The 23,361-nt window shown below is 40.1% G+C and overlaps 1 protein-coding gene across 3 annotated transcripts in view; it reads left to right on the forward strand.

Moving 5' to 3' along the window:
- The window catches only part of DPF3 (double PHD fingers 3), an 87,452-nt gene that overhangs the window by 45,262 nt on the left and 18,829 nt on the right, over positions 1-23,361 (forward strand). For 2 of the 3 annotated variants that reach the window (XM_062494154.1, XM_062494153.1), the window contains 2 exons: positions 2,250-2,387; positions 14,194-14,322. In XM_062494154.1, the coding sequence (XP_062350138.1) occupies positions 2,250-2,387; positions 14,194-14,322 (267 nt within the window). Of the gene's footprint in view, positions 1-2,249; positions 2,388-14,193; positions 14,323-17,144; positions 18,197-23,361 lie in introns of those variants that run through there. The other variant, XM_062494155.1, reaches the window with a different exon arrangement.

Below are 23,361 nucleotides of genomic sequence, written 5' to 3' on the forward strand. Positions count from 1 at the left end.
GGGGTAGAGTAGGACACTTGATGAGCTGATCCAGCTCATCTAGCAGATGGTCAATCTGCTAGAAATGTAAATCTCTTTCTCCATTCTAAGAAATGCTGCAACATTTACGTAATTAGAGGAGGTTGCCATTCTGAAAGAATTTAAGCAGTGAACTCTTTCTGGGTTGATGATTACTTAAGTGTTATGCTTTTCCACTATCCAAAACATGGGGAAAGTCATACAGAACTGCCAATATCTTGTTGCTTTTACTCTTGTTCAGCATCTGTTCCACTCCTTGTCCTTTGCCCTGCAGGACCACAGAGAAGGAGTAGTTTCCCACTCCAGAATGCACTGGAAGAAAACGAGGATGGTACTGGAAGAAGGGAGACTGAGCTGATGTTTTGTGGAGAGCATGCATCTAACAACAGTCTAGTTCTTTGAAATGGCTGGCAATGGAGTTAGGGTTTGCATAGGAAAAATGAAGGCAGATGCTTCAAAGAATGGATGTGCATATCTATATGAGTATTTTATTTCTCTCAATATTGCCCCTGCTGTCCTGCAGGAGGTCTCAGTTCTAAATCAAGGCCATTCAAAGCCCTCAAAAATCTGTGACTGAGGACAGGACATATTTCACTTCAAAGAAACTTCTTTGAAAGTCATGTTAGGTTGACTCTGTGATCATCACCTTGCACAATGAAGAAAAAGTATCTAATATTCCAGATCACTAATACATATCATGAGCTTGATTTGCATGTTTCTCATAAAGAAAAGTATTTTCCTTGAGGGAGTTTGTAAATCAGTTAGAAGACATTAAGAATTAAATATATTATCATAATAGGCATTTATTTAATTTTTTTTATAATTTGTTCCAAAAGGTGGAACATCAGTTGGTGTTTTCTGAATAGTAGCAGAAAGGAATAAAATTTTAAGTTTTATTTATATGTAAATGAATAAATGGGATGAGGGATGTTTTTGTTTGTTTGTTTGTTTTAATTTTTTAAAAATTTATTTGTGGAGTCTTTGACATTCCCAGACTCAGGTGTCTGGAGAATGGGAAGTAAGCATCTGTATATGTTTCAGGATACATATTAGGCCAACTTAAATTTTTAGGAGTGGATGGTCACTTACTCCTTGGAGATCCTGTTCAGAGGGTTCTAAAAACAGGATTCTCTTCTCTCTTCTGGCACCATTTCCTTTGGCCTTCTAAGCAAGCTATGCAGGACAGACTGCTGGACATGACATTTATTCGTGTGTGAAATCCTTGAGGTTAATTAAGGTAATAAAGTGACTGAAGATGTCTCTGGGAGCAAAAACTTGCAAGAAGGGCACTAAGCTTTTTGTCTTTGTTTTCTAGTATTTTAAAATGGCAATATTTGTATTTGGTAGATCAAATAGCTGTAAAAAAGATAATGAACATTCAGAGAATGCTTTGAAGATGAAAAGTGATAAATTTTTGAGACAATAACATTAATTAAAAACTTTACAGAGAATCAGTTCTTATGTAATGAATCTTATTATGTTGCCTGCCCTTGCTGTAAACTCCCTGTGAAGGTGTAGACCTTTCATCACCCTGAGTTGTTTGATTCTGTCCTTAATATCTGTTAACTTAATCCTAAAATAAATGGAAGTTCAGAACAGGATTCTCTGTCACACATTGTATTGTTTATTGGGATGCTGAATACAAAGTTTACCTGGGCAAATAAGTTATCAGTACCACATGTTTTTTAGCAAGAAACTATGGATGATTTCCATCTCCTTGTCTTATATGGGAATCTGTGAATAAAGCTATTTATTAACCTTTTACAGAAAGTCTTTTTTGAAATCACAGCTGTTTCCTTTTTTTTCAGAGATCAGTAATGAAGAAAAAAATGTCCTTTCTTCTCAGTCTTGTTCCCATTGCTGTTCACTGTGCATCACCACCACTGCAACTGGCATTTCATTTAATTTTATATGCAATCTTGTTAGAAATCTTAGCAGAGAGGATTAGGGCTCTGATCTGCAGGGACTGAATGTGCATTTGCCTAGGCCTGTGGGAAGGATTGCTGGCAGCATGATGGGAAGAAAGCTTGTTTGGGGACCTGCAGCTGCAGGACTGCCCTCTGTCACCTTTCACTAGTGCCGGCTGCAAGGGTTTTGGGCAGGCGCATGGAGTGCGTGGTGCCATTCTCAGGGGAAAAGGGATCAGTATTTGAGAGGATGCTGCTGTGGTTGTAGATCACACTGATGTTTCCATTCTCTCTTCCCCTCCCTCATATCTCCTTTCCATCCAGTCTGTGGCAAGCGTTACAAGAACAGGCCTGGGCTTAGCTACCACTATGCTCACACTCACCTCGCCAGCGAAGAGGGTGATGAAGCCCGCGAGCAGGAGACCCGCTCTTCCCCTGTCCACCGAAATGAAAACCACAAACGTGAGTAGGATTCTTCCCTTTGCCTTTGAGATCCTTTTCAGGGGTGTTGCCTCCACCCTGTCTTTGCCTTGGGGAGGCTGGTGTTATTGCCTGGCTCAGTTGTGAGTGATTGACCCCTGGATTCTTGGAGCTAATCAGCTGCAGCTCACACGGGTGCTGGCTCAGCTAGTCAGAAATTCATTTCAAACCCAGCATTATCTCTGCAGCAAGTCACTTTTCCATTACTGCTCCTGTGGGGAGAAGGTAGCAAGGAGAGGGGGGAAGAGATGTCCAACCAGCCCATCATCAAGCAGCTTCCCAGTGGCTCTTACTTAGTAAGGAGGTCAAAGTAAAATACATCCAGTAGTTTCGGGGGGCTGCCTTTGTTTTGCCCTTACATCAGAGATATTTGTCAATGTCTCAGTTTTTCATATGAAAATAACAGCACCTTTGTCTCTTATACCTTCACCTGCTGCACAAACAGCTTACCCTCAACTTTGCCAAAAGTTGCTTCTTGGTTACAGTTTGACAAAAGCTATGAAAACACATCAGTACTGATCTGCAAAGAAGAGAGGTGGAAAATGAAGGGAGAATGTGCCTCAATTTCCCACACTGGTATAGCATCGAAGGAAAGGTCTAAGTGGTCCGAAATTTTATGTGATGAATAACATATGCTCACTGTGAGCGTAAGGTCCATCACCCTCTTTGACTGTCCCTTCTGTGCTCCTTAGGCACAGAGCAGGAAGTCAAGGAGACTGTGCTCTATTACTGATTTTTGCAAGTCTCTAATCCCGTTTCTCAGTTTTCCAGAGTGCAATACTATGTGATGTTTGCAGTGACCTTGGAATTTATGTAGATACTTTGTTTGCTTTCAAAAAGTTCTTTTGGATCAGCATGTGATCTGTGTTATTTTAGTGCAGTTATAAAGCAATAAAATACTTATCAGAAAAAATACACAGGAAAACACTTTCTAATACCTTAAGGACTGCAAGAAATATGGAAGTAGGAAAACATTTTCTTTCTAAGCAGTATAATTGATAATTGTCCCCAGGGAGGTGTGGGAGGGGGTTTCCTTCCTCCAAAGCATCTGCTACTAGCCACTGTCTGAGCTTGAAGGACTGTTTAGTGTGATCCCATTTGGCAAGCTCTATGTTTCTGTCACTTTTATGCTCTACCTTTTAGTTATTCACGTTTTGTAGATTCGCAGCAATAGTAATTTTGACTCCTCCAGCTGTTGATAAACTTGAGCTGTCAGTGCACTAAGAGTGACTGCTTGGGCAGGCAGGGGAATGTCAGTGTTCAGCCAGTAGCTTCTGTTTACATAGCATTTTCATCAGCTTTGGGGTTTTTTTGGTTGGTTGGTTGGTTGGTTTTCTTTTTCCTGTGCCTGCAGCAGTCAGTATGAGTTGCTTACCTGAGAGGAATATTGCAAATCTGTATTCAATCAATATTGATAATGGTCTTGAAATAGATAACCTAAAAAAAAAAAAAAAAAAAGGGTAGTGTCCTGTGCCCTGAATTCAGCTTGACACAGGTGCCAAGTGGTCTCAGTCCTTGTGTTGTGGTGCTTAGGAAAAGATAGAAGTTAGCAAGAAGAGCTAGAAAACCTATGGTAAGGTTAGAAGCAGTGGACTTTGGCCCACGATAAGAGAGGTGCGCTCTACACTGTGGAAAAGAGTAGCGTGAGAGATGCTTAGGCTTGTGTTCCCTCAGAACATGTGGCAAAGGGAAGCTGCTGATGCACAGATCTACTAGCAAGCAGAAATTTAGAACCACTGGGGTAAATCTCTCTGATGCCCAGATTCCTGAATGGAAAGAATAACCAGCCAGGAGCCAGTGAGGTATGGGCAACAGCCATGCAAATGTGCAGATCAGCCTTGGGGAAAACCTCAGATGCTGGAAGGTAACTGTCTCAAATGGTGAGCTGTCACAGTGGCTGTTTGTTCCTTTTTTGCCTGTTTGTTTGCTTACAGCCTTAAGCTCAGATCTTGCGTCTTTGCTCTTCCACTTGGCAATATTTAATTTATGCTGCCATTTATCTTCCATGTGAATGCTAATAGTCCACATTGCTAATGTGCAGTCATTAAATGGTCCCTTTGTATAGGGGGATGCTGGGGAGCCGAGCATCAGATCCTTCCTCTCCCCTAAGAACTGCTAGGCATGTGTTATGAATTAGATTTGACAGGTCTGCAGCATCGTAGGTCTTCAGCTTCAAGAGTCCTCTCTGCATGGGCTTGGGGGGTGGGGTAGATGGGAGGGAGGGAAGGCAGGCAGGGGGATGTTAATCCGAACAGCTAGTCTGCAACCAACTGAGCAGGAGGACCTGAGATATGGTATAGAGTGGGATCTGGTTATTTGCTGAGCAGTGTGTCAGAGATAGGAGCAGCCTGATTTAGAAAAGGCAAGGCAAATCAAACCAGCCATTTGGAATTTGTTGTGCCCTGGGAGGTGAGCACCAGGTCAGTAAAGTTCAGGTGGGTGTCTGCAGCATGAACTTCCTTCCTTTGTACCCTCTTTGTCTCCTCTACAGCTTCCAGTCCTTGCAGAACCTGCAGTAACAGCAGCCCTGGTGATGCAGGAGGGAGCAGGGCTTCTGCAGGATTCAACTATAGATGCCCTAACTGGTGCCAGATCAAGACCTGAAAGCCTCTTGTCTTTCTGCATGTTCAGTCCCCTCTATTTCATACACAGACCAATCTGAGTAGGTCAGAGGATTACCCAGAAATTGGAAAAGAAATGTAGATAGGAGGAACCTACCTAAAACTGAGAACCATTGAATAGGTGTGCATCAAAGAACTGGGATTGGCCCAAGTCCCATGTGTCACCTCCTTGGCACATCTCACTGTCCTTGACTGTGTAGATTTCATCTCTTTACATCTCTCTCTCCTGCTGTCCTTTCTCACGTATAGATTACCTGTTGCAACATGAAAGATAGTTCAACAGTCAACACCCTAGCCTGTGTTCTGTTTGAGCTTTAGTGGCTTGCTTTGTATGCTTTATCTAGCTCTTTGACACAAATAAATAGCCCTTCCTCAGTGTCTAGTCTTGCCTCTGCCTATACAAACATTTATTTCTGACCTACTCCCTGATTATTTTTTGCCTGAGTATCGAACTGTGGAAAGGAAATTATAGAAAACCCTTTAAAAAGTCAACTTCCCCTTTCCTCAACTCCAGTGAAAAAATAAATGATCCCACACAATTTTCAGACTTTTTCTCTGCTGGGTTTTCCTCTACATGTTGGCACGGAGACCGTGAGATTTGTGAGCTCTGGGTGCATCCAAGCTTGCCACAAAACACCTGCTGTTTTATTCCATCTCTCTCCATGGGTACAGGCCAGCTCTGGGGGCAGCTGGTGCTCACAAATTTTGAGACACTTCTGATATAGGGATTACATTAGACTTCTATCTATTGAAATGTCCCTGTGAATGAGTGTACTAGTATAAATGCTCTTTCTTAATTCCTGGGAGAATAGGATAGTGTGTCTACATGGAGAAAAACTTCCTCTCCTTTAAAGGAGAAGAGTTTCAGTGGCATTTGGCTATGTGAAATGTTGATTGCAGGTGGCTGTGCAGAAGCAGCAACTGAACAGGATCTTATGCCCACAGGCACTTTGGCCATTGGCAATCCTAAATGAGGTACATTGTGCCAGGTTGATCCATTGTGCAATACATGTAGTTAAGGAGGATGCATTCCTGTGCCCTCCTGCCCCTCTGCTTGCTTAAACATCTGCCCTGCAAAACCACCTGTGTACACTATTTCATGGCATCAGCCTGTTGTGCCTAGTTTCATCACAGATTTTATTATGTGGATAAATCTCTACTGGAGAGACCAGCCAAAGTTCTTTGTGTACTCTAAGCATAATTGGATACCCGGTCTCCAGAGATAAAAAATTAATGTGCTAACCTCAGTGTGCCTCCAAGCTGTCCTCCAGCTCCCCCACACAGTCATCTTTGAAACATTTTATTTCAATCCAGGCAGGGGGCTGGCCATGAATAAATGACGAGAGTCAGCCCCTCAGTTGGAGACGAGCTGTTTGTTCCTCTCCACAAGCAGCATCAATTTGAAAAACCGCATCAGACCCACTTTTTCCTTGCCTCAGTGCTGATCCTTGCTGGGGCCATGGTGGGAGCTACTTCTGAATGCAAGGATGCACCAATGCCCACCTTGCAACAAGATACCCGGCAGCAGGTGCTTTTCAGTGAAAATATGTACATTACCTTGAGTGGACTTCCTAGTCATTTAATCTGTTTGGGTTTCTTCTCTTTTCAGAGTTTGTTTTCATAAGGAAAAACACTCAAAATGCTAAAAGAAGCTATAGTGTTTGGAGAGTTTCAACTATGTAAAGATTCCCCTTAAATCCTATTTGCAGCTGTAAATTACTGAGACTTTTGTGCATGTATTTTGCAATACTGAGTTAAAAAATAGATCAGTTGTTTAGAGTTATGGCATAGTGGAAAATCCCAAACTCGTCTCCTATGTAGAGGGAGAGCTTATCCACAGCCCACTTTTTTTTTGGTTTGTTTTGATTGGAGTCATGGGGTGGTTGCTTTGTTAGTTTGGTGTTTCTTTTTTTATACTGCCTGGACAGGGACTAAAATGTTGCTGTTGATATGCAACTGTCATTGAAGAGAAGCACCTAGTGCTTCTCAGTAGTTTATGGGAAAATATTTCCAATCTGACTAATTGGTTTTTGAAAGCATGTTGCTTCAACAGCACATCAGCTCTTGATTTCGGATATAATTTATGTATTTATTTTTTTTTCCCTGCTATCTCCCTGCTCTTTCTGCCTTTTTTTTACCCTTCTTCCATGTAGAATTTGAACTAAGTAAAATCCAAATGCTTTGACTGAGTGTAAACTGAATAGGTGCTCTCTGCCTTTTCACACTCCTCCGGTGAGTAATTTCCAGATAAAAGCCTACAAGATGTTGCAGGGACCCAATTCATGGCACCGGCCATTCTCACCTGAATATTGAGGGATGCTGCCAGATGGGGCTGTATACTGAGCATGAGAACCCCTTCTTGAGGTGGGATATATTCCCTTAGCTGATGGGAATGATGTGTTTTAGTGGCCAGGTGCCAAGTCTCTAGAGAGGTACCCCTTAAAGTCAAGAAATCTGTTAAGATGTCAAGCTCTTTTGTCTGTCTTCCTACTCTGCATCTCCTACTCTTTATCATCATGAGGCACTAGACAGTTACAATGCTTTACTCCTAGCAGCAGACTTTTGGCTGATGCTTTAGGTGTTCCTGAAGAAGACTGTATAAGGTCAGTGCACAGAAATTCTATGAAATGCTGCCTTAAGGTGGAGGAACACTGATTCCCTAAATCTACTGAATCCAATCAGGTTATGCTGTATTTTCCTAGCTGTACCTTCCAGCTGCCTAGCTCACCTCCCAGCTCTTTCATGAGCTGTTCTACTTAAGGGCCACACTGATTCCTGTAAAAGAGATGATCAAATGATCTTCCTTTCTCCACTTTTAGAGGCTTCCTCTGACTCTTACAGATTTATGTCCTTCTCCTAGCACTTCTTGTAGTGCTCTTTGGCTGTGCTTCTTTGTGAGCAGGGGCTATGGGAAAGGCAAAACTTTCAGAGTTGCTAAAAGCTGTGCTAAAGCAACAGCTTCTTCTATCCCCACACTACCAACTAACTCAAAAAAGGAGATAAAATCCAGTTACTAGAGAGACCTGGCAATACTTTGGGTGGGTGGTTTACAGCACCTCTCAGTAACATATCTCACTTTTCTGTGTGCCAGCGAAGGGCATGCCCATCCCGTGCGGGGGAGTGCAGCGTGGGGAGCTGGAGCTGGGGGAGGCCATGGGACTGTGCAGGCTGATTAGCACGACTCTGGGAACAGAACACCAGTCCTTTCCCAGCGTTACACCCAAGTTCCAAGTGTGTTTGGTAGAAAACAGCACCACATCACCCCAGATGTGGTGCCTCCAGCCTGAGCTGTGCCTGCTGCAGGCCCTTGTATCAAGTACCCCAACACTTCCCGGTTTCAGGCCAGCCAACATGCTTATCTCTGGTGCTAACAACAGAGTAAGTGACTGGCCATTTCCTCTCATTCAGTTTGATTTACACTTCTTCCTGAAAAACTGCAATGAAAAACCCATGCACTTAGTTCACAGTGAGGAGTCCCCAGAAATGGCTGTGCACATCCCTGCCTGGCTGCATATGTGTGAGCGAGCAAGAGCCTTGAGCTCACTTCAGCTGTGCGTGGCCTGTTTCCTACCACGCCAGCACTTGTGTTCTTTCATTGTTCCTTCCCAGGGCAGGGTCTAGCCTTGAGGATAGCAGCAGCTCCCCAGTCCCCCTCTCTGCCCCACCGTTGCTCGCTGCACCCAGCAATGACAGGGACAGAAAGGGGGTGCATGCCCAGCCAGCCATCTCCCTCCCCTTCCATGAAGGAAAGCCACAGTCCTGGCACCGCTTTTCTTTTCCTTCTCCTCAAAGCAATGTTTTCATGTAATCACCACAGTGTAACTTCTCTCGTGAGCCTGTCTCCCCTGCACGGAGCCATTCTGAGCAGCAAGTGGAGGGGCCGCGCTGCCATTCCTCACCCTGGAGAGCCGAGGCCAGCGCAGCCAGCTGGGCCCACGGTCACCATGGACATGGGCCAGGCCTGCCAGGGAGGAGCACTGGCATCCAGGCAGGGCGAGGACAGGCACATGGAGACACAGGTTAGGATTGTCTGTCACCGAGGCCTCCAAGGGGTTTGATGACTGCAGGCACAGGCTCTTGGCTGGCATTCTCCTGCTCAGGTGGCCAGACATTGGACTTGCCCTTTGCCAGGGAGAAAAAGGGAGGAGCTGGAAAGGAAAACTGGCCCCATCTCAGACAAAGAGTCTTGTAAATTAAAGAAAACAAAAAACAAACAAACAAACAAACAAAAAACCCCAACGAACAAAACCCAAACGAAAAAAGTAAATCCACCTCTTTTCCTCCATCATGAAGTGCACTGGCTTGACTCAGGCCCCTGTGCAGGGTCCTGCAGTCTCTATTGTGCTTTGAAGATCCTTGTTGCAAACAGAGTAAATGGCCTGATTCAAAGCCTTTTGAATTGAATTGAAAACCTCCAGTGGGCTTTATTGGTAAGAGCAGGACAAAATGTGCTAGGAAAAATCCTTTTGTAAATGTGCATATCTCTGACTGTACCAATTCACTGTAATCATTGAAATAAATGATGCACAGGTCCACACCCCAGGAGCAAAGCATGCACTCCATGCATTCTCCATTGCCTTCCCAGTGATTTAGATATGACAAAAACAGGGATAAAATGCTGCCAAACCAAAGTGCATATCTTAAAATATGGTTCAGTATTGTGCTGTATTACCTACAGGCTGAAGAAATATATGTGACAGTGATTTGTTACCCAGAAAAAGAAAACCAGTTTTTCTTTAAAGCATGGGTTCCACCTCCCAAGTTTTTGAAGATTGTGTTCCAAATCATCAAAATAATTTCACTTAGAAATCAGAGAAATGGACAGATACAAGGTTCCATTTATTTGGGGGCTTGTCTATGTATATTTAAGGGTCACATTTTGAAGAAAAACTTTTTAAAATATCTGTATTCTGAGTTTTCTTTAAAAAAGAGACAAGAATTCCTTCTTCTGAACTTGCTTTCCATCCAAGATATTTTCTGCAGCGCTGAGAAGTAGAAAACTTCTAATCTCTAAAAAGAGTTTTTTATTGAGTCATGTGGCTCCAGGAGATGATGTAGAAAAGAAAATGCCTTATTTCTTGATATTATTTCATTAAAATCAGCTTCCTTTTATTATTAAACTGAAACTGTGTGGAAGATAACTTACAGGGTATTTTTTGTTTCTTTGGAGGGATGAAGGGAAGCTAGAATTCTGTTTAGGGCCTTTGCCTTCCAAATCAAGAATGCACGGAAGTTATTTTATGTATTTAAACCCGGTCGACTTTTTTCATTTTCAGAACAAAGTTACTGTGTGATATACTACATAGTTTATGTAATTTACCGAACTTTGCAAAAAGACTACTGTGAATGATGATACCATGTTTTAAGTAGTTCTTTATTCTGCTCAGCTTGGTATAGCTTGAAATTAACTTGATTAGGCTAAGAAGAAAAAAAATGTTTCAGAATAAGTGCATACCAGATTTATTTGGAAATATTGACTTTATTTTCACTCTGCATCCTGTCTTCACATCAATCACCTTTCAGGTTCAGGGAAGCTATTATTTGAACTGTGCAGATCTTTCCATGTTTCTCCTTAATCCGTTTTTAAAGATTTAAAGTACTTTTAAAAAATTGTATACTCAGTTGTGGGGGACATGTAGATGAAGACAGGGTCTTTGTTGGAACCTGAAAACAAACCTAAGTTGAAATGGCAAGAGGCACTGATTTAAGTACACCTTCTATGAGCAAACCTTAGCTCAGGCAATACTCAGAATTCCTCAGAGCTTTTGATCTGTTGTTGCAGGTTGCAGTGTAAAAGAAAATCAGAGGAGTTTTGAGTAAGATAGGACAAGGCCATGGCTGCATTTCAAGGCTTTGTTTTAAAACAGTTTCTTCTTATGGGTGAGCTTTTATTTTTTTTTTTTTTTCCAAATCCTTGGAGGCAGTCACCTGATCTAAATGAGTCAACTCTCTGCTAGGGAGCTACTTCTTTCTGGCTGAGCTGTGTGGCTTAAACTTGCACCTTCTACTTGTTGATTACCTTATGCAAAAAGTGAATACCTAGTTAATTACTATGTCTCAGATGAAAAGCAGCAACATTACTCCTTAGGAAATTAATTGGTTTTTCTTGTGAATCCATTCCCATAGTTACTTTTGTAAGTAGTTTTATTGATTTAGGGGTGATGTTAGAGTTGGGCTTTTCCTGCAGGATACCCTATTCATGAAGATTGCACATTAAATCTTTCCATTTTTCCTTTGTTTCTTAATTCCTTCATCATTTGTTAATGACAGTAAAATAGAACTAGAAACTCTGAGGATATATGCAGAAAAAGTTCCTTTGAAAGTAAGAACTCTGCTTAGTGACATCTGAAGATCTTTTATTCTCAAATCTTCTGTGATGTAGACTGTGATACAGCCTTAATTCACTATACGGTACTGATCAAGAAAATAAGCTTAAGTCAGGTTTGGTTCTAGTTTTTGCACCTGTTAGAACAAAAAAGCTCATTGAATAAAATAACATTGCCTGGCTTGTTTGGCTCTAGAGATGCATAATTTAAGGTATCATTGACATAACTTCTGGAACTTCTCATCTGTCTATGACTTTTCAGGCCTGATATCTATTACACTCTACCGGGCCAGGTTAATAAATGAGCGCATGGACACTCACATAAAAATTAAATAAATTGGAAGAAAATAAGGAAGAAAAGAAAGGGGAAAAAAGGAAAAGAAAGGAAAGACAAGAAAGATGAAGAGAAGAGCGATCAAACCTAATGTTTATTCCCTTGGCAGTGATCTGGGAGAATCCCTTCAGCTTTATCACACTCAGCAAATACCCTCTACCTCTCCCACACACTGCAGATGAATTGATCGGTGTACATATTTTTGAGTCTCCCTGTCCTATTTCCAGTTTGACAGTCAGCGGATCTTATGGTCAAAATCCATGTTGAAAAAAATTTAAGTCAGTATATGCAGAGTGTTAATTACACCATTATGAGCAGTGGTAGAAGTGGAGATCTTTCCTAAGTCTGCTGGCTGGCACCCTGACTGCTTGTTTTTATTTGTGGCTTCACCACAGAATTTTTGTGTGTTTGAGAATAAGCCAGTTTACCATTCTACCTCCAAGTCTTTCAGCTTTAAAATGCAGAGCAATGTCACCATGAGACTTAATTAGGGTCCAGAAGACTTTGGTTAGAATCAATGGCAAAAGAGGCTTTTGACCTCACTGAAGGTTAGTGCTATCTGTAAGGCACTTTAAGACACTTGGATGAAAGGTGAAGTAATGTAATGAGGAACAACAACAGAAAAAGTCACGGCGTTAATTCTGAGCTTGCTGAGTTTGCATTGCACATGGCCTGTCTTGTAGATGCAGGATAATATGAAGAGGTAATTACTTAACTTTTTCAAAATGGGACTGCAGTGGGAAATATAAATGTTAGGGAGGTCTGTTTTTTATACACAAAATATGTACTAGCAGCAACTTTATGATCATTTTGTTGCAGGTCTTAAAATGACCCACTGTGCTGGACTTCCACCTGGTTCCTGTTCTTCTTTTGCTTATCTCCCATGCATGTGTTAAATGCCTTCCTGGAACAGACAAAATGCTAATCTAACACTGGAAGATTCTCTCTTTTTTTTGAGAGATTTGGGGATCTGTCAGCTAGGATAATTTCAGAGCAAAGCCCATTGTTTAGGAAATACTGTCAGGATCTTCACGATTATGGGGGAAGATAGTGATGTATTGCAACCTTATGGGTTTTAACTTTCTTCTTAATTTGACATTACCTGGAATCTTTCAGTATCTCCAAAAGTTCAGCTCATCAACATCTGGAAATAAATGAATAACTAGATGCATTCAAACCAGAAAAGCAGATTGAACTTGGAGGAAATTTTAATTTTAAGTGTATGTCTTGGACTACAACCAGAAGCCCTTTAGAATGTCATTGTTCTTTGGGGGAAATTTGAATGTGGACAAAAAGACCATTAATAAAGGCTGCAGAAACATCTGTTAAAAATCTGCAAGTTTCAAAATATGCATTAAAAAGTTAATTAAATAGAGATGGTACAGTTTAAAGTTCTTCATTTTCTCATTTGTAAAATTCTTCATGCAGTAGGCTTAGGCCAGGTATACCTAGCAGTATAAAACTGAATTTTTTATGTTCAAAGAGAAGAAGCAAAGACAAAGGCCAGCCATTACCTTCACTCCCTTCCCCAGTTCATAGTTAGAATGTACAGGAAAATGTTCTCCCCCTCTGGAGAGCAGATGAGGGAAATGGCAGTTGTGAGCAAGAAAAAAAGGACATTGCTGTTCTGCTCAACTAAGAGGAATGCAGAAGACCTCTGCCCTTCTCTCCTTCCTAAGGGATCTGCTTCCTCCTCTACTTAAGATCAGTGTGTGTCTGCTACTTTCCTAGCTGGAAAATAATAATATAATCTTGCTCCTTTTTTCTTGGCTGGAAATGTTTTTAACTCTGCTGGTTGGGATGTCTGCCCCAGGGTCACTCTGCACCTGTGCTGTGTGCTGAGGTAGTATTGGACCCTTCCTTCTCATCCCAGGGAACATGACTGCAGCAGGGGCCTTAAGTCTTGGGTGAAACATCCCCATATGGCTTTGCCTGTGAAAATTCAAGAGCTTTTGAACCAACCTTCTGAATAAGGACAACCTGCTACTTAGAGATGTGATCCCCTAAAAAGCTACTTGGAATAAAACCAGTGAGGGTACCTATTCCCCCCATCTTCCCTCTTCCCAGTGTTGATTTTTGAGTTTTAGAGACTGTATTTTTCCTTTATGAACTTGTATTTTGTGGAATTATGACAATGACTGCTGCCTGAAAAACCAAGTTTGGCTTACTGACAACATAGGTCTTATCCTGCATTAGGGATTGCCTCTATACCCTGTACGTGTTAGAAGTCCCTCAACTCTAAAGGCATATCTGGAAGCATGTCCTTGAGAGGGAGCAGCCTGGCTGGGATTATAATGGAAATAGTGAAGAACATTTTAGGTAAAATAGATACAACGCAGGGTGTACTTAAAATGGAGGTGGTTTATGCAGTTCACGTTTTGTTCTGATTGACAATGTTTCAGGAAGACCGTGTCCTGCAAACTCACTGAGCTAACACCATATCAAGGCTAAGGGGAAATGTTCAAGTGAATGCTCTTCTAGTAAATCTGATTTCTAACCCAACTGCAGCCCAGAAAGGACCAGATGGGGTCATCATTCCCAATAACTACTGTGACTTCTGCCTCGGAGGCTCCAATATGAACAAAAAAAGTGGCCGGCCTGAAGAACTTGTATCATGCTCAGACTGTGGGCGCTCTGGTAAGGTGACTCCTTGCATCTTTCTTGTGCAAAGGCATTTGTGTGATTATTTGTGTGATTTGGTTTTTGCACCTTCTGAAGATTTTGAAGAAAGGCAGCGTATTTGGGAAGGAATAAAAGATGGAATCTTACATCTTCTCTGTGTTTGTGGGAAAGGATGACTGAAAAATTTTATATTATAAACCCCATTGTTGGATTCACGTATTTAAGCTAATGGGGTCTTATGAAATAATGAAGTTTTAATTTATTTCTTGGCTTTTGAGAACATTGGTACATGTATTAGTTTTTCTCCACATGGAAGGAGGAAATCCTATGATAATTTCACAGAATGGTCTCTGTCATTAAATGCTGTAATTACAACTATAAATTACTTACAAGATTTATGAAAGTTGCATGACAAGCATTCCCATTGATTACACATTTCATGCATTTCTTCATCCAAAAAAGAAAGAGGGAGAAAATTACAGGGTAGGTATGGGGCTAGCTGTCAAGAATTATCCTCTTACAAGATGACTATCATTAGTTTTGTTTAAACTCCCTTTTCTTCCCTTCTCTCTTTTTAAATGTAGGCAATTGTGTCTTTCCCATTCTGAATTGTCTTTATTTCTGGGCTGTTGTTTTCTTCCTTCCTTCCTTTCTTTCTTTCTTTCTTTTTTTTTGGAAGTTTTTTACCAGCTGAATAGTTATTTGTACCTCACGTAGGAGGTAGTGGTGCTGGTAGAGGGAATTGGGAGACCTTTAACAACTGCATATTCCAGCATTGGACCAAGTTTCCACTTGAGAAACTTGAGAATTTTGTATAGTGGTGATACTAATGGTAATAAGATGGTTATATAGAAATCTGAAAACCAAAGAGGCCTTGAAATTCAGTATGAATGCTGCTCCTTCTGTACTGAAGTTACTGAAAGATGTCTGTTGCTTCATGGCTGAAATGTGATGTGGAATGTTCTCATGCCAAGGAAATGGCCTTTTTATGCTCCTGCTGGAATTCATAGTAAGCCTATTACCTCATTCAATGGGAGAACGTTTAGACTCTCACTGAAATTGCCTTCTGCAGTTGTTGTGACCTCTGAAGATATTCTGAAATTATACTGAACACCAGAGGATCAATGGCAACTCCTCTGGTTTTCTCCAGGAGCATCTTTATGAATGCTGTGCAGTCAGAGACATGGACCTTTTAGTGATTGCTTCTAATAACTGAAGGGGAAAATCCATGGGGTCTGTGGTGCCATCTTGGAAGATCATTGCCCTTTGCCTTGACTGTTATATTTCAGTATAACTAATTTCAGCATTGTCCTGATGTGGCACAGTGAGATGGATCCATATTTTATTGCTACTTAAACATTGCTATGGTGATTATATCAGAATGCAACACAAATACATTAATTCCCTTGATTCCTTAGTGTGATAGAACAAGTATATCAGCCTGTAGCCTAAACTGTGTAAAATCAGTTCCATTAAATGCTATCCTTGTACAAATTCTGACCCGCTTGGGTTGTTCATAGGGTCTGTAATGCTGTGACTGATGTGTGATGAAAGTGATTAAGGTATAACCACATGCTAATCTCTAAACTAAAACAATGAATCCTCTTTGGTATCTGCCATCTTTCTCTTTTATAATAATGGAGAACATTTTCATTACACTGAAAGAGAGGTCATGGAAATTATATTGCTTCTTCTGTTCACAAAGTCAGTAAAAGCACATTTCTACAATATGGTTTATCTGCCAATTATTTTGTTATATCAATTTTCTTTTTTGGTGAACAGGATTTACTTATTTCTGTCTCAAGCAATGCAGTGTACTTGTTATATAGCTGATTCCTGTAGCTGGAGCAGGGACCCAACAGTTGGTTGCTTAATACCATTCTACTGTTTGTGAATAACAAAACCGCTGTTCCCTAAAATCTCACACTTCAGTTTTGCTGGGGCACAAGAGATATCTTTATCTGTACCTTCCCTAAAGGGGGAATTTGAAGGTTGTACTATTAATCACATAAAAAGTTTGACTGAGAGACAAGACCTCAATTTCACAGATTTCAGTATTTGACTTCTCTTTTTAGGAGTCTTATGGTTGTTGTTGCTGTTATTGATATTCTGTGTGGAGAATACCTGTTCCATCTTGAAAGTTGGATTGACTCACAAAATTTTGAACTTTTCACTGTTTCCCAAGATGGGTTACTCCTCATCTCAGTTGTTTCAGTTGTTGAACTGTATATATTACTTTTGGGTTTTTTTTTTTTTTTTTTTTTGAAGGACATGCCATGAAATTTGTATTAAAGTATTGGTTTAGGTTATTTTCACTTAGTTTTCAAAATGTATTTAATTTTGTCTACAGAGGAGGTTATTTAGGATCAGGTTAAGAACGGGGATAAAAAGTAGTCCTGAGGTTGATAAAGTATTTAGTGGCTTACATTTCTATAGCAGAATATTTGTGACTGTTGATGCCATTGTGCTTAGAGTTAATAGTGTCTCATTACTTACGTGGTCTAAAAATATTTAAAAATTGATCTAAGTAATCACGAGTAAATATTTTACTGTCTTTTGAAGAGAGGAAACATGATTAACCCTTTCGCTGCTGTAGCTATGGGCACCTGTGGTGTTTGTAGATGTTCTTCTTGGAAAGACAAACTGATCCTTTGTTATTTTTCTTACTGCAGTTCTACCTATGCTATGTTGCTGGGGTGCGCGGGCACATACAAGCACACACCTATGAGCTTGATAGTCTGACTTGTTTAATGATAATGAAAATGATGAAAAAAATGATGATGATGATGATGCCTGTTGCTTAACCCATGTGCTGATATATTCATCATACATGTCAGCTCATTTGGGAAGAGAAGGCAGGAGGGACGAAGCAGCGCCAGCACGCACTACGGAGGACTTGTTCGGTTCCACGTCAGAAAGCGACACCTCGACCTTTCATGGCTTTGACGAGGACGATGCAGAAGAGCCTCTCTCGAGCCGAGGAGGTGGCTGTGGTGGCAGGTCTCCCTCTGCAGACAAAAAGGGTGGCTGCTAAAAAAACTAAAAAGACACAGAAACTCTGAACTGTCCTTTTCACTACTAAGATTATTATTACCTTTTCCTCTTTTTTTTTTTTTTAATTTTTAATTTTAGGTCCTCTTGGGGTTTTGGTTGGTTGTTTTTTTTCCTCCTCCCCCCCTTATTTTGCTTGTTATTTTTGTTACATTTTCCCAGTGGGGTATACACTGAAAGCACAAGCATTTAAAGCTCTTGACAAGTAATTTGAAGAGACAGAAGGGTTTTGATTTTCCCATTTTGCTTTTTTTTTAAATTTTTTTTTTCATTTTAGTTTTGTTTTTATCCCACCTCCCCTCCTTCTCTTTCTCTTTGGAAACATAAAAAGTGGATTTAATTTTTTTTTTAATAGTGAGCAGAGTTGATTTTCTTGTCGTTTAATATATATATATCAGCAAACCACAAAAAATACAGATGGGTTAGAGAACAGAAAGCAAACCCTAATAGTTTTTTTAATTATTATTATTATTTATATATTCTATGTATTGTTAGAAAAACTACTTTTTAAATAAAAAAATAGAAAAAAAAAACAACAAAAAAGCAATGGATGTCTACTTGATAATAGAACTGTTTCTAGAGAACCACTGTGGGCGGACTCTGTCAGGGGACAAGGAAACCCTTGAAGTGATGACTTCTGCGTTTTGAGATTTTGCACTTACTGTAGCATGTGAAGTCTGGCTCTTCTCATACATCTGCTATGCTACAGCCTGAAAATACAAGCAGCACCATTGAAGACCATGGCCTTGGGGAACACATTTCCATCTCCTTTGGACACCTTTACACTCAATAGATCTCCTCCTCCCTGCACCCCTTCATGTCTTCCTCACACCGTTCTACTTTTTTTTTTTCTTTTCCTTCAACTTTCACTTGATGGACAGCAATTTCCAAGCATAGGGATGGAATATGAATGGCAAGTCATAGACATCACAGATGAAAAAAAAGGAAGAGCAGAATCCTGGAAGAAATAACATGGAAAAATACCTCATCTATACTTTTCTTTCCATTTTTAAATTTCAATCCACAGCATTTTTTCTTGTGTTGCCCTGTTTTTTCTCTCTATAGTGTCTCATGAGACGCTTTACTTGCTTTTTAATAGCTTCTTTTGAAATAAACCAAAGCAATACTAATTAAAGTTCCAAGGGCAATGGAGAAGAGAGTGACTTCCTTCCCAGCAACTTTCCCAGAAAGGAGGAAACATGCAGCAGGATTTAAAAGGTATGTCTGAGCTGAAATGTCTTTCACTCAGTTGTGAAATTTCTTGCCCTGGTTTTTCAGCAGACCCCTGACTGAGCATTGTTGTAGCAGCAAGTCCTATGGATTAAATTGTATTATAAGTATGTGCCACGTTAATGCCCCTGGTGAAGCTAATGGAAGTTTTATGAGAGCAGGATCCAGACTTGTGTACAGTCAGAAGTGATAGTATACTTATGTAGTTATGTGTGTAGTTATGTTTTGCTGTCCTAGTGCAGGCAAAAAATCTCCCTGGAGCAGGGGCAAGATTAAGTTCTAAAGATCTATTTTTACTGATGTACATAATGCAAACAGGGTGAAATCATGACCTGATTTAGAGCAAAGGCAAGAAAGACATTTCTCTGGACAGTGCCTAATCCTTAAACTGTAGGTGTGTGTTATTGATACCAGAATAAAAGGCTTAGCCTTGCAATAAAGAATTTGGATATGTACAATGAAAGAAGCTGGACCAAATGGCCTCCATTTTTCCTGTGTCTTTGCTAGGGGAGTCTGTCTGTGAGAGCAATTTCAACTCCCTCCCCCTCCTTCCAACCTTGTAGAAACAAAAAGAAACAATTCAGTCTCTTGATGTTTTTATTGTTCACTTTAGACATGGAATGAACAGTAGGCAAATTCTGCTTTTAAGTATACAGACATACATCCAGAATATAAACTAATTGATGTCTAGATTACATGGATAATCTGATTTCAAGATGCTGTTAGGAAACATTACAAATACCTCTGTATGTATATACCAAAGGACAGTGCATGCTAGAGCCATGCATCCGTGCCAGGAGAGAGCCTAGTTTAAGCTTTCTCCATTTTGATAATTCTTTTCTGTTGCTATTGTGTTTCTCCTGATTTATTATAATCAACCAAGCATCAGAACAATTATATTTTGACATAATGCTGTCAATGAGAAGTGTACTTTAACTGATAAAAGCATCAATTTCCTCCACAACCATTCCTTTTTTCCTTTGAAATAGGGCAAGATAAAAAGATAATGTTTTGCTACTCTTCTGTATTTTTATTAAAGCTCAGTCCTTGAAGCACCTGAATTAGGTAGCTGAAACCTACCCAAGTACATCTTTCTGAAGAACTCCCATCACTTTATAAGCTGGAGAATAGGCATACTTTAAATGGAGTTTTTCCAAGTGGAGTCCTTAACATTGTCTTTTGTAAAATATGCCTAATGCATTCTGGCCTCTTTTGGAATACAAACAATAATCAGATGCCCATAATTCATTAAGTCTTAAGTTTCACAAATGCAGTTACTCTAACAATGCATACAGTCTTAATCCTTTCGCAACCAAACCACCCATCTTTGTGACAACTGGGAAACACAGTACCCTCAGAAAGAAGCCACAGCAGCTCATGAAGTGCATAAAAATTGCCAGCTGACATTTATTACAGATAGCATAGAAAATACCCTCACAGTTCTTTATGCCATTAATGTGTATATGGATGCTCACCCATTCAACATAGTCCTGACAGACCAAGTAAGGTAAAATTAATTCACTTTTTTGGAGTGAGAGTAGTTCTGGATTCCTCAAGATGCCTTATGAGATTGTGGTAACCAATATGAGTTTAGTCCAGTAGGTGAGCAGTGTGGTACTGACCATAGGAAGGCATTGATCATAGTGAGGAAATTAGGGTGTAGAGTTGGAAGCTATAAGAGTACTTGTTTAAGCTAGGTTGTGCAGTAGTGTTAATGGTGAATATTGCATGGAGTGATGATATGGAAATGAAATATTCTTAGGATACTCAGTGCTGGAGTGAAGCCTGGGAACAGGGAAAGAAGGTTGGTAGCTCCTAAGTTGAAGGAAGATGAAAGCAAATCGAAGGGGCTTCTACACAAGACCCTCTCATGAGGGGAAGATAATGTTAATGAGGCAGAAAATATATAGGAGAAGGTTTCATAAATGCAATTTAAAAAAATAAAAATAATCTGATACTAGCATAGCCATTTCAGAAATGAGAGAACTGCACAGTATCAATTGTATCTTAAAGGACACATAGGTCCCAAACCAAAATTGATAGGCATAAAAAAAGTTTGCAATGTGAATTCTGTATTACAACTTGAAGTAGATCTTTGAAATGAGAAAAAAATGTGATGCTCTTTATTCCCCAGTGATTTCAGCAGTTCAGTGAAACCTTCTGTTCTTCATAAATTCTTCAAAGGTGTAGTAGCCCTTCAACTAATCACAACTCTGGCTATTCCAGTTCTCCTCCAAAGATTCTTACTACAGGATGGTTGGCACAAGGCTGTCCAAAGATTCTCCTGAAACACATGCTCCCAACAAACCATGTACCAAAATAAGACAACCCCAATGTGAAACATGAATAAAGGGGTGTTTCATTTCAGGCCCTTAATGCAGATTTTTCTCCATTTATTCATGTAAGCTGTCTCCTTGGGCACCTTTCCACTGCTCCATACTAAGGGATCTTAGGAAACACCCTTAGTTTCCAGAGTCATCATCTGCTAAATCTGATTCATAGATGGGAGCAAGAGAATAAAGCAAGTGGCATGCTGCTTAAGCAGCTGATAAGGGAGAAGAAATGCTACATGGAGTGGGCACTTATCCTTAGCCCTTTTGAGGCATTTAATTAGTTGAAATTTTAGTAGGGACGGACCTCAGCTCTTTCACAAAAACAATATAAAATTTCAAGCATGATAATATACATTGATAAAAATTTAAACAAATACAGGATTCTGGAACATAAGTTAAAAAGTAAAAGGTGAACCAGGCATGTGGTAGAAGAGGAAAAGAACTGAAATCTGATTTGCATCACTTTGCATCTCTTCCCTTCACCCAGACACCCCCAGTTTTTGTGGACTGGATATTTATTTCTTGAATACGTAATGGTGCTTGGAATAACAATGTATATATGTAGTAAGGTCGTAAATGATGAGCCTAGGCTGCTGAAACAAGGGCCAGAGAAAACTTTACCACTGACTTCAGAAGGATTACCACTGGGCTCTCTTAGCTATTGCTTTTATTGAATGAAACCTCCTGTTAATATGCTTGCTGGTATGGTGTAGACAAGCTCTGAGATGGCCATTTGTTTCAGCAGAATGTGTTATTAAAGTCCCCTCCCCGCATTGTTTGCCTTTGAGCTTTTACATTAGTTATTCATTTTGAGTTCCAGTTTGCCATTTTACAGACCTCAGCTTAGGCTCTTGATTGAAGACAGAGACTCAGTTTGCTACCTACTGATGCATGGAGCAAACATGAACTGCACCCAGAGAGTCAGAGCCCAGACATTGCTGAGGCACCACTGTGTTCTCTCCTGCCCCATTTGCCTTTCTTTGGTTAATTCTTGCTGTAATATTTTGGGATGTGCCCTAAAATAATATTTCAAATACCATAAAACTGTGGAGCTTTCAAAGCCTGGCTCTTCAGGCAATTTGCCTCTTCCCCATGGCAAGTAGTTTTACTGAATCAAATCGTCAAGCAAACATTGTATTGACCCCACTGGGAGTCATCTTATTATAAAAACTGTAAAATCTGCCCAGTGTGTTTTGTGCTGCAACATAGGTAGGTGTTTCCAATAAACACCCATTTAATATTCTCTTCTTTTTTTCACATTTATATGAATTTTGTAGCTATAAGTAAAGTATGAGGCACATGCATGAGTTCATGCTTGCATGGGGTTGTTTTGACAAACCTCACAGTGCAGAAATTCAGCTGGGGTGAGTTTTTGCTGACTAAGCCATTACAATAAACCCTGCCAATCTTTGTTCTCCTTGCCAGATATCTACCAGTGTTGAAAAAAACCCAACCTGTATAAATACCATAGAACACTGAAATTGAGTCAGAACTATTTTGATGTCCCTGTCTGTATTTCCATGAATGCTAACTTGCCAATTTCAGAGAAGACAAGTTGTAATAACATTTAGAAAAAGCCCAGCTCTTGGGAATTCCAGGCCTGATAGCTTTGTTAAGTGGATGCTGCCAGTTCATAACTTTGACTTATTCTCTTGGTCTCTGGCAGCTCCTAAGATTTTGGACCTTCATGTAGTCTAGAACTGATATGAGAGATGTGGGAAGATACGGGAAGAGGCACTTACATTTTGTGGAAATAGATTATTTTATTTGCTACCTAGTCCTGCTCAGGATCTTAGCAGTATGTAACTCAGTCAATTCATAGAATAAATGCAATGAAAAATGCAATCTTTAGTTCTTTCCAGAAGTTACTGCATTGCTGCCACCCCATGTGTATCACTTAAACATATGAAAATATCTTTTGTACCATGCTGTATATCCTTGTGGCTCTCTACAAATAATTAGTAATAGAGCAAGGCAATTAGAGCAGGATTTCATAAGCAAAGGTCTTAACCTCTACTGAGGAGACAGCTATCTAAACTGAATGATGAAGGTTATTTAATAATGTTCCTAATAAGAAAGATTGACAGTGTTCAGTGCCTTCCTTTTGGATATGCTTTTTCTTATCTCATTTGTTTGCTATGTTTTCATTTACGGCTTCCACAGTCAGTTGAAACTGAGTCTGTTGAGCTGTATTTTCAAGGAACTAGAATGCAAGCAGTGTTGGAAGTTTGGTTTGTGCTGTTTCTGTTTTTTCTTTTTATTTTTCTTTTTTATGAACACATGCTTTTTTTGTCTGCTGGAATTTGTTTAGTTTTACTTTGTATTGTACTTTTCCCTCTGCAGTCAGACTTGCCCTTGTGGATTCCAGCAGCCTTCAAGCAAGACATTTCAGAAGAAGACTGAGAGAAGCCAGGATGCTTTGATACTTCTTTCCTTGCCC

The sequence above is a fragment of the Cinclus cinclus genome, chromosome 6, assembly GCF_963662255.1.
Source record: "Cinclus cinclus chromosome 6, bCinCin1.1, whole genome shotgun sequence".
NCBI lineage: Eukaryota > Metazoa > Chordata > Aves > Passeriformes > Cinclidae > Cinclus > Cinclus cinclus.